General features: G+C 51.3%; 1 protein-coding gene across 1 annotated transcript; it reads right to left on the bottom strand.

Moving 5' to 3' along the window:
* Window positions 1-329: 329 nt before the first annotated feature.
* LOC115945834 (GDNF-inducible zinc finger protein 1-like) lies at window positions 330-15,785 on the bottom strand. Its single transcript, XM_034060369.1, has 7 exons — window positions 15,735-15,785; window positions 7,680-8,960; window positions 5,135-6,046; window positions 3,315-3,409; window positions 2,969-3,136; window positions 2,063-2,220; window positions 330-575 (listed from the first exon to the last, which is right to left on the bottom strand). The coding sequence occupies exons 2-7, from the start codon at window positions 8,957-8,959 to the stop codon at window positions 330-332; spliced, it is 2,859 nt and encodes a 952-aa protein (XP_033916260.1). The 5' UTR covers window position 8,960; window positions 15,735-15,785.
* Window positions 15,786-16,198: the final 413 nt, after the last annotated feature.

Below are 16,198 nucleotides of genomic sequence, written 5' to 3'. Positions count from 1 at the left end.
CCCCCCCCCCCCCCCCCGCTGCTCCCGAACTCCCAGTTCTGGGACATTATCATTCCCAAATGCAGGAATTCTGGGGTCAAACCCACGCCAATGAATGAGCCACGGGCGGCACGAGCGTCTTTATTCACATGGAAACGGCAGGTGTGTACAGCGACAGGGCCCATGCCACGTGACACCATCCCCGTACCTCTGTCCAGACCCAAACCCAGCACTTTTAACGGGAATTCGGGCCCGTTCCTCTGCCATCCCCCCCCACAGGCCTGCAGAGCACAACGAGGCCACGGCACCAAACTTCTGAGGTCATATAGCCCTAAATGGGGTGAATTCCATTATAAATAGGGACGGGTGGGAGCGGTGTCCTCTGTGTCACCAACACTCGGTGGCCTCGGGTCCCACTTCCCAACAGCAGCGCTGTCTGGTTTATAAAGTTTACCTTGGTCAACTGACCAGACCTCCGGAGCACAGGCCTCACCCACAGAGGCCCCCGAGAACGGTTCTATTTTGGACCAATTGTGGTCTTTTTTGGTTGTAAGGTCTATCAAGAAGCTTCTCCAGTGAGCGTTGCGGTCATGAACCTAGGGAAACAGAAGGGGAACAATGAATGACAATGGCTTCAGTAACAGTGATCCAGGGGTAACCAATGTACAGGGGGGTAATACAGGGAAATTGTACAAGGGGGTTAAAGGAATTCCTTTGCTTAAACAAAAGTATTGTCTGTCCTAAGTACCTAACATGCCAAGGCATTGACTACTGCTGGAGGGGGAGAAGCAGATGCAGTTCTACTGGTAAGGGACAAAAGCAGATGTTTGGTTCTACTGATAAGCCAGGGAGAGGCAGACTGGGCACTGACCAACCCCTAAGGCCATGTCTGAAGGTTAAAAGGTGTAAAGTTTAAGAGGAAGATTCATTTACTTCATCCTGAGACCCCTGCCCATGACCAGAAGGGGCACTGCGCAGGTGCAAAGGACCTTCTGGCTCATTATAATACGAAGCGGGGATAGATCCTAAATATGTATAGGTGGATTGAGCAACCTCATGTCTATGTATACCTTAAGAGAATGAATGTAAAGGGATAACAACCCTGAGGTGTGCATGCTTTGGAGGAGCTATCCCCATGCACCTCAGCGCTGAATAAAAGCATACCTACTTTACACCTTTAACAGGTTGTGGAGTCTATCTGCGCATCAACTGAACATTTAATCCAGTGCAGAATCGAATGGTGCTAGGATTAACACAGCGGTGCTGTGCTTGAATGAGAAGCTGAGCTCTGAATCATGGAATGGTTTGTGTTGGAAGGGACCTTAAAGCTCCTCCAGCTCCAACCCCTGCCACGGGCAGGGACCCCTTCCACTGGAGCAGCTGCTCCAAGCCCCTGTGTCCAACCTGGCCTTGAGCACTGCCAGGGATGGGGCAGCCACAGCTTCTCTGGGATTCCACCAGGAAGAATCCACCCTTTTAAAGAACGAGTCCTTCCTCAGACGTTTTTAAGGTTGGATTTTCCTTGGGAAGACATTACAAGTACCTGGGAGATGAGCGGTTTGACAGCCAGCAGTGGGAGCTGCTGTGCTGCTCATGGAGGAAAACTGCACAGTGAGAAATGCAGTTTTTAAAGCTGGTTTTTAAAGTTCTCTATATTTTTAAAATATGGTCAATCAATTCATCAACACCAAATTTCATCACCAATGTGATGAAACCAGGGACTGCAGTGATAGGACAAGGGGTGATGGGTTCAAACTGAAATGGTGAGTTCAGGTTGGAGCTAAGGCAGAAGCTGTTCCCTGGGAGGGTGCTGAGGCGCTGGCACAGGGTGCCCAGAGAAGCTGTGGCTGCCCCATCCCTGGCAGTGCTCAAGGCCAGGTTGGACACAGGGGCTTGGAGCAGCTGCTCCAGTGGAAGGGGTCCCTGCCTGTGGCAGGGGTTGGAGCTGGAGGAGCTTTGAGGTCCCTTCCAACCCAAACCATTCCATGATTCGATGATCCCTCCTTAAGGAAGAAGCCTTCTCCCGGTAGTTAAGCATCACCACAGCAGCCTGCCCACCACGGAGGCGCCGAGGGCCGCGTACCGAGACGTGTCTGCGCAGGGTGGACATGTCGGTGAAGGTCCTCTCGCAGGCTCGGCACTTGTAGGGCTTCTCGCCGGTGTGGATGCGCTGGTGCCGGCGCAGCGCGCCCTGCTGGGTGAATGCCTTCCCGCACTGCTCGCAGAAGTAGGGGCGCGTCTCTGGAGCAAGGGAGGAGCAGCGTTAGGAGGAGCTCTCTGCGTTCCATAAAGCATGAAGGGCTTCTAAAGATCAGTATTAACAGTGGTGTGGATGGAATGAGCTGGAGACCATAGGCTGTGATCAACGGAAAGCGTGAGAACAGCTCTCCCATCTTACAAGGGCAACAGCAGGAACTACAGCCGCTCCCTGCTCCACCCGTCCTCAGCACAAACCAGGCCTCTTGACAAGCATCATCCATGCGAGCACAGGAGAGATGGGGAAGGGCTGAGGGAGCTGGGGGGGGTCAGATGGAGAAGGCTCAGGGGGGACCTGATAGCTCCTCCAAGTGCCTGCAGGAGGATGGAGCCAGGAGGGGCTGGGCTCTGCTCCCAAGGAACAAGGGATGGGACAAGAGGAACCAGCCTCAAGCTGCACCAGGGCAGGTTTAGATGGAGCTGAGGAACAATTCCTGCCCCACAGGGTGCTCAGGCATTGGAACAGGCTGCCCAGGGCAGGGCTGCAGGCACCGGCCCTGCAAGGGTTCACAGCCCGTGGAGACGAGGCCTCAGTGCCATGGGTTAGGGGTGGCCTTGGCAGGGCTGGGAATGGTTGGACTGGGTGAGCTTGAAGGTCCTGGCTGATTTTGTGATACAGGATATATGTATGATATAAAAGCAGTTGTGGAATAAAATGTCACCATCCAAACTGGGAAGACCCAAGCTCCCAGTGCCATTTACTTTCCCATCCCTGAACCATTTCCTTCATTACCTGCATGGACGTTACTGTGCTGGGCCAGGGAGGCCCTCAAGCCAAATGTCTTCCCACACACCCCACACTTGTAGGGTTTGGCTCCCAGGTGGCATCTTTTATGGCACTTCAGGTATTCGTTGGTGGCAAAATGTTTTCCACACACATCACATCTGAAGAGGCGCTCTCCTGAGGCAAGAGAAGAGACATTCTGAATTCCTACAGCTGAGCTGAGTGCTCAGAGTTGGGGTTCAAATGGCTTCCTATGCCTAGTTCCTTCTTCAAACCCATACCAGTGAGCTCTAGCAGTACAAAGGGAGGTGATGGGAGAAAAGAGATGGAGGGAACAGAAGCATTTACCACCTACCTGTGTGGGTCCTTTTGTGGCCAGTGAGTTTCCCTTTGTCAGCAAAGCTAGCCCCACAGTCCTCACAGATATATGGCTTTTCCCCTGTATGGGACCTACATGACGAGAGACACAAGGGACAACAAATTAGCTCTTGTAGTGTATTCTTAAAATACTCCATCTGAAATTGTATTCTGCACACCTCATTTTTCAATGGAGTGGAAGAAAAGCTCACTCAGGAGATAGAATGTTTAAAACAAGGATGGGTGCTATAATAAAGCACTGAAACTCCCACTTCAGTTTCACCTTTTCCTCACGCAGGCACCACAAACCCACCTCTCCCTCCCACGAGTTACACCTCACAGGACTGACATCAGAAGGGAGGAAGCAGGGATGACAAGCTGCTGCTGTGCAAGAGACTGAATGCACTTGCCCACTGTCCCCAGTACAACGCCAGCAGCAGATCCCTTGTGATACTGTGGGCCATGTTCTTGGCTCCTGTGATGCAACAGCACCGTGCCCTCCAGGCTGCAAGCTCTAACTGCCAGGATACTCCTGTATTTTAGGCAAAAGGCACTAAGGAAAGTCAGGCAAATGGTGTTCCTGCACACGTGCTGTATGCCTGACTTTAAATTAGCTCAAATCAGAGAGAGTCTGAGCCTACGTTTTGGTCTAACACTGTGCTGAGTCCCCTTATTCCAAGCCAAAGAGCAGGATGTGCAAAACCCCACCTCATTTGGAGTAGTCAGGCAAAATGGAGACAGCAGCTACCCAACACAACCCCCACGGGTGACTGTTCTGTTGCAGTCACACCGTGTCTCACACGTGGCACATCTCTGCTGTGTTCCAGCTGACAGATTAGCCAAACATTTCAGATGCCTACAGGAAAGCTGGAGAGGGGCTTGGGACAAGGGATGTAGGGACAGGCCAAGGGGAATGGCTTGAACCTGCCAGAACAGGGGAGCCTGAGCTGAGCTCTGAGGCAGAAGCTGTTCCCTGGGAGGGTGCTGAGGCGCTGGCACAGGGTGCCCAGAGAAGCTGTGGCTGCCCCATCCCTGGCAGTGCTCAAGGCCAGGTTGGACACAGGGGCTTGGAGCAGCTGCTCCAGTGGAAGGGGTCCCTGCCCGTGGCAGGGGTTGGAGCTGGAGGAGCTTTAAGGTCCCTTCCAACACAAACCATTCCATGATTCTATGTCCTGCTGGTCCTGAATCACCACTTTTTGAACCCCTTAGGAGACAGAAGCAAGCTGCACACTCCACTGCACGGAGCCACAGTCTCCAGTAATGGGATTTCCCTCCCCTAGCTGAGCCCTACAACATTTAACCTCCCCACTTGCAAAAAGTTTGGGAATTCCATGGGATGATTCACCCCCTCTTGGGAGAGGACACAGTGAACAGAGAGACCAACAGAGAGCAATTCATCCAGTCCAATGACTACAGAGGGAGTCCAGATGTGAGGACCAGCTTCTGTAGTGCACACCACACGTGAAATCCCACACTAAGTGACTTACTCAGTGTCACACAGAGGGAGCAGAGCTCAGCACTGGGATCCCTGAGGTCCCTGACTCACTCTATGTTACTTCTAATCACTGCAGGCCATCATCTCATTGTGAAGACTGACTCCAATGACTGCCTTTTGCTCACCAGATTGCCTGGGGCATCCATTCCCAACCCCCTGCCCAAAGTGATGCAATGGCCAGATGCTGACACTGCCTTTCCCTAAGAGAAATCCTATAGGAAAAAATGTGAGGAGAATGAGTTGCAACTGGGACCTCAGAGGAGGAAGAGGAAGGGATGAAGCATGCAGGAAGCAGAACAGGAGCAGGCGTGCTGCAGGCTGACCTGGTGTGGATCTTCAGCTGGGACGGCTGAGTGAACCTGGAGTGACAAATGCCACACTCATAAGGTTTCTCTCCCGTGTGTGTCCGCATGTGGAACACAAGGGCTGTCCTGGAGCTCAGGATCTTCCCACAGACGGAGCAGAGCGGGCGCTTGACTCTGCCTTCGTGCTTCCGCATGGAATGTGTCCTCACATCCCTCTTCCTTTTGAAAGTGGCGTTGCAGAGGCTGCAGGCAAACTGCCTCTCCTCAGTGTGGACACAGGCCCGGTGCTCCTTCCAGCTGTTGTAACTGGCAAAGGACTTGCTGCAGATGTCACACTGGTACACCTTACCTGGCAGGCACTGGTGGACATCTCTGCAGTGATCCACGTACTTCTTCCGGGATACAAACTGCTCCTTGCACTTCTCACACCGGATCACATAGGCAGATTTCTTCTGCATCCTGCTTTTATTTACCTTCTTTACCTTAAACTCTTCCTCTGATTCCTGTTCCTCACCATCCTTCTCATTAGGGTATTCATCCTCCTCATCGTCCTCCTCAGTACAGACCTCGTTGTCTCTGCTATCATCAGCTTCTGAGTCCCCCACATCACCATTTGCCACCTCCTCGCCCTTCACACTCATTTCACCTTCATCTTCACCCACATCTTCACACCTTGCTTCACCTTCCTCACACTTCTGCTCCTGCTCTTGCTCACTGCTCCAGTCTGCTCCAGCAGCAGATGAACCCCCAGGTTCTTCCTCACAACCTGTGGGCTCTTCATGCCTCACACATCCATGCTCTGATGCCCCAGCCCACGTCTCTGTGTCAGGACCTCTGTCACAGCTCGCAGGGTCTGGCTGATGCTCAGGTGGCACCACCATCCAATAGACAGGCAGAAGCTGCCTCTGCTGCCCAGCCTCGTGGGTTTTCCTGCAAACCAAACAAACCAGAGAGCACAACCTGAGTGAGTCTCATTGTTCCAGCTCAGACATGTTTGCCTTGGAGGAAGAGCCCTTTCCTTTTCATTGTTCCTCAAACCATTTGAGATATCACAGCACGTTGGAGAGCCAAAAACCAGGGAAACTTGGGCAGAGTTGGACCAGGGAGTCAAAGAGAATTAAAATATCTCAGTTCATAGAATCCCAGAGTGGTTTGTTTTCAAAAGGACCTTAAGATCACCCAGTTCCAACCCACTGCCATGGGCGAGGATACCTCATACTAGACCATGCTGTCCAAGCCCCTGTGTCCAACCTGGCCTTGAGCACTGCCAGGGATGGGGCAGCCACAGCTTCTCTGGGCACCCTGTGCCAGCGCCTCAGCACCCTCCCAGGGAACAGCTTCTGCCTTAAATCCAACTTGAACTTCCCCTGTTTAAGTTGCTTTAACACCACTATGGAGGAACAAAAGAGTAAGCCAAACAGTTAACTTCTTATTGCTACTCAGAGAGCACAAGCAGCTGTATCACTGCACTCACAACCCATCTGAAATGTTTTCCCTACTACTGGACTGAACTACAAACAGATTTTGACATATTTCAAAGGGAAGCTGAGCTCCAGCTACCTCCTGCCCCCACAGGCAGGCTATGGGGTATGGAGCTCTCTGACATGTACAGTGGCTTTCTGCAGTTCTGGAAACTACTGTGCAATTCCAGCATCTTGTTTTCAGTCAGGCAGTGCTCACTAAGCCTGTCTGGAAGCTCAGACCACCCAGCAAAATGGCACAAAGGGCGTGGGACGCACAAAAACTGCACTAAAAAGCACCACAGTGCCCTGACATTTATGAAATACACACAGCTCTGCTCTGGAGCCAGGCTGAGAGAGCTGGGCTGGGGCAGCCTGGACAAGAGAAGGCTCCTGAAGGGGAGAGCTGAGAGCAGCTCCAGTGCCTAAAGGGGCTGCAGGAAAGCTGGAGAGGGGCTTGGGACAAGGGATGTAGGGACAGGCCAAGGGGAATGGCTTGAACCTGCCAGAACAGGGGAGACTGAGCTGAGCTCTGAGGCAGAAGCTGTTCCCTGGGAGGGTGCTGAGGCGCTGGCACAGGGTGCCCAGAGAAGCTGTGGCTGCCCCATCCCTGGCAGTGCTCAAGGCCAGGTTGGACACAGGGGCTTGGAGCAGCTGCTCCAGTGGAAGGGGTCCCTGCCCGTGGCAGGGGTTGGAGCTGGAGGAGCTTTGAGGTCTCTTCAACCCAAATCATCCCATGAGTCTATGAAATGGGGATTGTCTTGTGCATGTTAAACAGATGGTCATTCCTTTCAGGCTCCCAGTTAAAACCCCACATCTGAAGTGTCCAGAATCACCCCCAAGTTTTGATTGCACAAATCCCTTTTGATTCAATGGGAAACATTCCCCTAAATTCCCAGTCTGAGGGACCTCAACCCAGTAATCTGGACTGAGAGCAGGATGAGATAGATGGGACAAAATCTATCCCAGTTTCAACACACTTCTGATCAGCTCCAAGCAAGTCTGGAACTAAAACAGGGAGGACATTGGGAACACTGTTACCCTGTTCCTTAGGGGAAAACACACATTCCCACCCACCCCCCCACACACAGGGAATGCTGTACCTTACATGAGCACTGTAAGCAGACCTGTGAGCAAAGCTGGTGGGGCAGCGCTCACACTTGTAGGGCTTCTCCCCGGTGTGTGTTCGCATGTGGACCCTCAGGGCACACTTGGAGCTGACGACATTGTCACAGCATGGGCAGGCCTGGGCACGCTGCTGTTGCCTGGGCACCCTATGCATGTGGTCGCTTGTGGCCTTCTGGTGCTTAAACCTCTTGTCACAGAAGAGGCAGGAGAAGCCCTGCTCGTGGCCGTGAACAGTGAGGTGGTGCTGCCGGTGCTCACACCTGCTGCAGCTGTACTTGATGGCCGGGTTTGGCTTGGGTTTGGGGTCCATGTGTGACTGGTGCTGCTCGGGGACACGGAGGGACTCGTTGTGCTGCTCACACACCATCTGTGGCAGCACCTTCATCACACGCCGAGGGGGTTTCCTCCGTCCTGGTTTAGTGGCACGCTTGGAAATCAACGTGTTCTCCTCCTCCCAGTGCTCAGACAGAGTGTTCTTAATGACACAGCCTTCCTGTGACTCGGCCTGGCTCAGCAGGGAACCACTGCTCTTGGTTTGCAGACTGACATCCACACTGACTCTGCTTCTGGGTCCCGCCTGCTTACACCTCGGTACCTTTGCCACCCTGGGTTTGGGGTCTGGAAAAGCCACGTCCCCTTGCTCCAGGCTCACTGGCTGCCCTTCAATGAGTTCATACCCAGCCAGCAGCTTTTTATGCTTCTGCCTATCCCACAGTTTCCTCTGCACAGGCATTGCCATGACTTGGGATGAGTTACTCAGCTTGTGGTTCTCCTCCAGCTGCATGCACGACCACTGTGGCCCCCCGCTCTCGGTGCACAGCTGACCTGTAAGGTGAAGGCTCAGATCCAAGCCCTTCCTGCCCTCTGCCTTCACCTCCTCACAGATGTCAAGCAAATCCTTGCATTCGAGTCTTTCAGCTATTTCTTTCATCCGCTGCAGCTTTTCTGCCTCGATCTCCACTTCTGCAGTGTAAATGAACTCCAGGAAGGAGGTGAACTCCTCTGTGTAAATGTCCTGCAGAGTCACTGTGCAGCTCGTGGTGTCCAGCATCTCATCGTGCAGGAAAAGCCCCTTGAAATAGTTGCTGGAAGCTGCCAGGACAGCTTTGTGCACCAGGAACTCCTCCTGAATTCCCAGGTGCTGTGTGTGAACCCTCACATCACAGAGGTGACCGAACTGGTACAGGGAGTGCAGAGCACGCAGCAGGTTGGGAGCAGCAGCTTTGGATTTCATTCGAATCTTCTTCTTCTCCATCCTGCCAGCAAAAACAGACAAGGTTTGAATGAGTGCTCGTCCATGAGCACTGATGTACAACAACATCATGTCCCTGCCTGTGGCAGGGGGCTGGAACTGCATGAACTTTAAGGTCCCTTCAACCCAAAGCACTCTGATGCTGTGATCATGCACTTCAGAAAAGCTCAGTGGAGATCCATGTCCTAATCCCTTACTTAGGCGACATGGTAAAGACCTCAAGGTTATTTCTACCAATGCAACCATCATCAGCAAACACACTTGGTTTATTACAGGCACAGACTGAGATCTGCACTCCAGGATAACCCTGCAGAGGGAATATTCTGTAGCCCAGTAATGAAACACAAGCAACGTGATTGACTCAGCTTAATACTAAACCATTCTTCACCAGGCACTTTTCAACAGTAGCAGTCACAACAGTTTAGAGTGGAAACACGGATCTTTCCCCACCCTTCTTGCAGCACAGGGTAACTGAAGCATAGCAACTTGCTTCCCTTGTGATGGATTCCAGGCTGGTGTTGAAACAGAGCCATGTTTTCACAGTCACACCAGGCTCCGCTCCTGCGCCAGGCAGCCCCTGGGCCAAAGCAGGGGAAGAAATCCTTGGATCTGGTTCAATTCTGTCTCTGCTCTAATTCCCCACGTTCACAGTCAGACCTGGGGGTTAATAACACCAGTTGGCAAACTTCTATTGCATTTGGCCACTTAAATAATACCCAGGGACAAACCAGAGCTAGAAATAGCTATGATATTCTGAGGAGGTAACGGTGGTTTAGTTGGACAGTATTCCAGAACTGCTCCTTCTCAACTGACAGAGGGGTCAGAAGCTTTCTGATGGTTTCACAAAGCACCATATGTCTTTCCCCAGTAGCTCCAGAGACAGACACCAGCAATTCTGACAGTAAACCCAAACCTGAGAACTCAGTGGCTTCCTTGTCTCAACCTGCACACGACACCTTCACTGCTGGCACAAGAAGTCTCCTTTACCTTTACCATAGGCGTTCAGATGCTCTGCTCCAATCCTCTAAGCTGCTACCCCTGATCTAGCCTAGTTTTTAAATGCCTATTGCTTAGCACATGCTTACAGCAGCTTTGTAACCCGGGGAAGAACATCAGGCCAAAACAAACAGAGGAATCAGGTTGTTATTGCTCCAAGGCTCTGTCTAAGCTTGGCTCGCTGTGCTTCCCTCACTGCAATAATGGTTGGCAGAAAACAACACCCGATTCTACTTTCACTTCTGATCTAAATCATGTTTGACGTTCTATTAAACACATTCCTGGCAGATAGAAACTGTCTGATTAAGAAGACAAATGCATCTTCAACATAAAGTACCAGGAAGCAGAATACAATACATAGCCTGGAGTGAAGAGGTTTCAATAGCAAGCCTAAGAGATAGCTTTGAGAATCCTCTTCCTGTTACAAGCTACTGCAGCAAGCACCAGGAGGATAATTGTCTTCTAATGGAGTCATCCAATGCTTGTGACACCCCAAAGGATGGTTTAAAAGCTGCATTTAAAGGTTTAAACTGGTTTTCCTCTGACCCTATTAAGTGCCACTGGAGCGAGCAGAGCTGCACTCACAGGGAAAACACATTTTACTGTATCAAAAAATGCAAGTTTGAGAGATACAGAACCCCAATATTTGTACTTAATTTGGGGGCTGATCCTGTGCACTCGATGCACTCCTGTGAGAGGTGCCACCCCAACCAACAGGACTGTGAGGGCTATCAGCCTTCTCCCATTGCTGCTGTAGAACCACCTTGCTTTGCACTCCCCACTGCCACAGAAGGCAGAGGTGTTTCCTCAGGGAAAACCAAGGTATTACTATAGGAACAACACCTGGGAGAGGTGAACACAAAGCAGGTTTGGAACATCCCACAGAAGCTGGAAACTGAGGAGGGGATGTGCAAAATAGCACAGCCAGACCTCTACAACCATGCAGTAACTCCCATGGTCTCTGCCTTACCAGTGCTGGCCTGTAAAGCCTCCCAACTCAGTATCTGGCTACTCCTTACCAACAACCACCACCTACACTGAGACGTAACCCCACCAGCTCCTACAGCACGCTTGCAGGCAGCAGGAGGAAGCACAGATCTGGAGGTTAATACCTGTATCCATCCCACAGATTCACAGCAGCTTCCATTTATCCATCCCCAGCTTGTCCTGCTTAATGGTTTCCAACAGGATATCCTTCCTCATCCCTGTGCAGGACTGACCCTGGGCTGAGCTGCTCCCCCACTAGCAGTGCTTACAGAAATCAATGAGCACAGCCCGTGCTAATTTCCTCCTGCTCCTCTTTAAGATCCCCATCTCTGATAAATACTCAGACACACTCCCCTGTGAGCTCTACTAAAGGGAGTATCTGATACTAAGCCAAACGGAGCGGTAGGTTCCAACATCACCTCTTCAGTTCAGCTGCTTCTAGATGAAATCAGGCTGCAATGTCTTGCCAATGAGAAATGCCACAAATCAATCAAGTCTCACTGGTTCTTTTCCTTCAGGAGCAAGGAGACTGGGCTTGTTGTTCCCATTTACAGAGGAAATGGAGCTTTAGCTGTCTGAAATGCTGTGGAATACAGTTTGTTTTCCCATGTTTTACAGTTTGATGAGGTTGAGTCAAACACAGGCTGTAAAACACTGTGTAACATTATTATTCCCCCCCAGAAAGCCCAGCTAATAGATTTCCAAGTGTTTGGCTTTCCCTCCGGGAGTAAGGAAGCAGCCCAGTGAAATAGGAAAGCTATTTCAGTCCTTACTCTTTGCACTTCATTAACACCTAATGACAAGAGAAGATCCCTGAGGAATGCCCATCTGCAGCAATGGGAATGCGGGTGACAAATGTCACAGTAAATCATCCAGTTATTGAATTAAAGGACATACTTTGTTCTAATTAAAGGTTGATGTTGGCTTGAAATAACCACCAGTAATTAACAGGAAAAATAACAGTAACATCATCAACAGTGTAAGGTTTAATTCTGTGCTCCCACTGACACCCCAGTGTCCATAATCCTGGCTCTCAGCCCAAACTCCATCTCTACACCAAGCATTCCCAGAGCTGCACTCATCTTCCAGTGTTCTCGCCATCCCAGTGCTCTGTTCCAAGCCCCTGCCATGGGAAGGGACATCTTCCACTAGAGCAGCTTGCTCCAAGCCCCATTCAACCTGCCCTCAAACACTGCCACTTGAACACTGTGTGGGCAGCCACTTAGTAAGTACAACTGCTTTAAAACCAAAGCCTAACAGGGGTTTCCAACCTCCAGAAAGAGATTTACATTTGCTCTGTGCAGTACTGCCTTTATTCTGTTAATGATGCAATGACACAGGCAACAGCAGCTCTCCAATTCAGGATGATTTAACACAGCAAATGAAGATGTGTATGGTAAAGGTTTCTAAATAGTCAGATTAAATAGGTAAAAAAGTGAGTCACTCTCAAGATTTACATAAAGCAAATACCTAAATATTTGTATTTAAAAGTAAATATTCCTAAATACTTGGATTAAGTAACTATTCCCACATATTTAGATTAAATAAAGAAGTAAATATTTCTAGGTATTTAAATAAAAAAGTGATCATTCATAAATGTTTAGGTTAAATAGTCAGGTTTTGCTGCCCAGAGAAGCTGTGGCTGCCCCATCCCTGGCAGTGCTCAAGGCCAGGTTGGACACAGGGGCTTGGAGCAGCTGCTCCAGTGGAAGGGGTCCCTGCCCATGGCAGGGGTTGGAGCTGGATGAGATTTAAGCTCCCTTCAACCCAAACCAGGCTGGGATCCTATAAATAAATAAAACACTCTAAATATTTAGATCCAGTAATTACAAAGTAAATATTGCTGAAGATTCTATTTATTGGACATGTTTCTAACCCGTCCTTGCTCCTTGGACGTTCACTGTTCACATCTACTGTGTCCTTCCTATGGGCCAGAGCCTCATGTGGTGTCATACCAGAGAGCCCGTCTGAAGGTACAGTGATTTATACCCCCAAGGATCACGGAAGAAAACCCCAAGCAACCCAAGAAACCACACTGCACACTCCTGTTACTGCACACAAACACCTCCTGCTTTGCAGAGTGTGCACAACCCCTGGTTGCTTGGTTTCCTCCAAGCCCTCTCCATTAGATCTTCAGGTTCAGGGAAGTAAGGAGGAAAATCTTATTCTTTTCCCAGTAAGGATTCCTTTAAACTCCCAATAGCTGCATGTACATGTACAACAAAGAGCCCTGATCCTGCAATCAAAATGAGAACCCTCGAAGTATTAATGGGGTAAGGAAAAAACCCCAAACCCAAAAAGAGCCCTGATATGCTTCTACCTGATCATCTTTATCCTCTGCAGAAGCTGCCCAAAGATCTCTCTGAAGTGCTGCTGCAGTGTAAGGACAGGTAATAGCTCCTCCATAGCTGGCAGTAGACAGGCAAAAGTAGCCTGGCAAAACAAGACCAACATGGGTAGACAGTAACAGCAGTGCAACACCCAAATCCTGACCGATACAACAAACCCCTCAAGAGGGGATATTTAAGATCACACAAACATCCATGAGCACACAAGTTGCCCTAAGCAAAGGGCAGTAAGACTCATGGCAAGACCTCACCTCAGTCCTCAAATCACAGAATCATAGAATGGTTTGGGTTGGAAAGGACCTTAAGATCATCCAGTTCCAACCCCCTGCCATGGGCAGGGACACCTCACACTAAACCATGGCACTCAAGGCTTCATCCAGCCTGGTCTTGAACACTGCCAGGGATGGAGCATTCACAACCTCCCTGGGCAACCCATTCCAGTGCATCACTACCCTTACAGTAAAGAATTTCTTCCTTATATCCAATCTAAACGAGCCCTTCCTGTTCTATGTTTTCTCATTTGTGCTTTGTTTCTTTTCCTGTACAGTCAGGGAATGTTTGTCTGTCTTAAAGATGGGTTGTGATGATAAAAACACATGGGGAGCAGTGAGATAAGAAGCTAATATAGGTGAAAAAGAGTATTGCGACAACATAAGTTACTCAACTGTACTAATCACTGGGAAAATGATTACCTGGGAAACATCTTCCTGGATGTTTCCCAGGTACATTGGCAAGTGTACTTGGGTCAGAGCAATCCCAGGCACAGCTGCAGGTTGGGCAGAGAAGAGATTCAGAGCAGCCCAAGGAGAAGGACTTGGGGGTGTTGGTCAATGAGAAATGAACATGAGGCAGCTTCAGTGTGTGCTTACAGCCCAGAAAGCAACTGTATCCTGGGCTGCATCAACAGGACCGTGAGCAGCAGGTGAAGGAGGTGATCCTGCCCCTCTGCTCTGCTCTGGTCAGACCTCACCTGGAGCATTGTGTGCAGTTCTGGTGTCCTCAGCATAAAAAGGACATGGAACTGTTGGAACAAGTCCAGAGGAGGCCACGAGGATGCTCAGGGGCTGCAGCACCTCCTGTATGGAGCCAGGCTGAGAACATTGGGGCTGTTCAGCCTGGAGAAGAGAAGCTGCATGGAGACCTCAGAGCAGCTTCCAGTGTCTGAAGGGGGCTACAGGGATGCTGGGGAGGGACTGTTCATTAGGGACTGTAGTGACAGAGCAAGGGGTAATGGGTTAAAACTTAAACAGCAGAGGTTTAGATTGGCTATGAGGAAGAAATTCCTTACTGTGAGGGTGCTGAGGTACTGGAATGGGTTGCCCAGGGAGGTTGTGAATGCTCCATCCCTGGCAGTGTTCAAGGCCAGGTTGGACAGAGCCTTGGGTGCCATGGTTTAGTGTGAGGTGTCCCTGCCCATGGCAGGGGGTTGGAACTGGATGAGCTTAAGGTTCTTTCCAACCCAACCATTCTATGACTCTAAAATTAAGCCTATTCACCTCAGCTCCCCCATGAGGCAGACACACAGGTTGCTATGTCAGCACGATGAGGGAACCACAACAGCACATCATGCGGCAAACTCCTCCAAGGGTCATTTAGAGCTGAATGGTTATAGTTTGTTTCTAAACATACAGAACTCTAGTTTCTGCCTCTCTAAACCTATGTTCCCTTTGAGACAGGACCATAAGTACTCATGTGAGCTAATCGAGGCTGACCATACTTCCCAGGTGGGACAGCACTAATACAATCCCATCTGAAACAGAGCACAGTGACCTTACACCACCAGCACAACACAGGTGTGATATCCTCTGGCTTTTACTGCTTCCTTTGTGCAGACAATACATTTCGATGCACACAGATCCTGGAGCATGCACAGGTCACACTGAGCCTTGGGAGGACACCACAAGGGTCACAGAATGGTTTGGGTTGGAAGGGGCATTAAATCCCATCCAGCTCCAACCCCTGCCACGGGCAGGGACCCCTTCCACTGGAGCAGCTGCTCCAAGCCCCTGTGTCCAACCTGGCCTTGAACACTGCCAGGGATGGGGCAGCCACAGCTTCTCTGGGCACCCTGTGCCAGCGCCTCAGCACCCTCCCAGGGAACAGCTTCTGCCTCAGAGCTCAGCTCAGTCTCCCCTGTTCTGGCAGGTTCAAGCCATTCCCCTTGGCCTGTCCCTACATCCCTTGTCCCAAGCCCCTCTCCAGCTTTCCTGCAGCCCCTTTAGGCACTGGAGCTGCTCTCAGCTCTCCCCTTCAGGAGCCTTCTCTTGTCCAGGCTGGGCTCAGACCCCAGCCCAGGAGCTGCTGCAGACGGGGGAACCCTCACCCCACACCCCGGCTCCTCCCGGCCCTGCCCTTCCTTGGGGCCCAGCGGCGGTTCCGGTACCGGTCCCAGCACCGGGGCCCCCTCCCCGCTGCCCGGCCCCGCCGTCCCCTCACCCCGGCCTTACCCTGCAGGCGGGGCGCCCGCTCCCACCTCAGCCGCGCTCCTCCCCGGTAACCACCGGTACCCCCCCAGAGCGGGATGGTGCGGGCCCTGCTGCCCCAAAGCAACATGGCCGCCATGGCTTCACCTCATCGGCCGCCGGCCTGCTGCGGCCATCTTGAGTGAGGGAAGCGGAGGGCAGGAGGGAGCGGCCATGTTGGGCGCGGGGGGGGGCGGAGGGAGGCAATGCTGGGCAGCGGCTCCGGAATTCCTCCGGGATCTTTCCCGTTTCCTTGCTTTTTGTTCCAGTTTTGCTCCGGTTTCACAGCACGGGTCGGGCCCCAGACCTAACCCCCTTTGGAGCTGTTGCGAGGGTTCAGCCCTCAGTGTGGTTCAGCACCATCCCCTCCATCTGCGGTTTGGAATACAATAAACAGCAGTTCCTGGGGGGGGGGGCTTGGGTTTTCCAGGGGTCCATCTATATTAGGA

This window comes from Melopsittacus undulatus, chromosome 3, assembly GCF_012275295.1.
Source record: "Melopsittacus undulatus isolate bMelUnd1 chromosome 3, bMelUnd1.mat.Z, whole genome shotgun sequence".
NCBI lineage: Eukaryota > Metazoa > Chordata > Aves > Psittaciformes > Psittaculidae > Melopsittacus > Melopsittacus undulatus.
The sequence above is the reverse complement of the archived record's forward strand: the minus strand, read 5'-3'. Positions and strand labels throughout refer to the sequence as shown.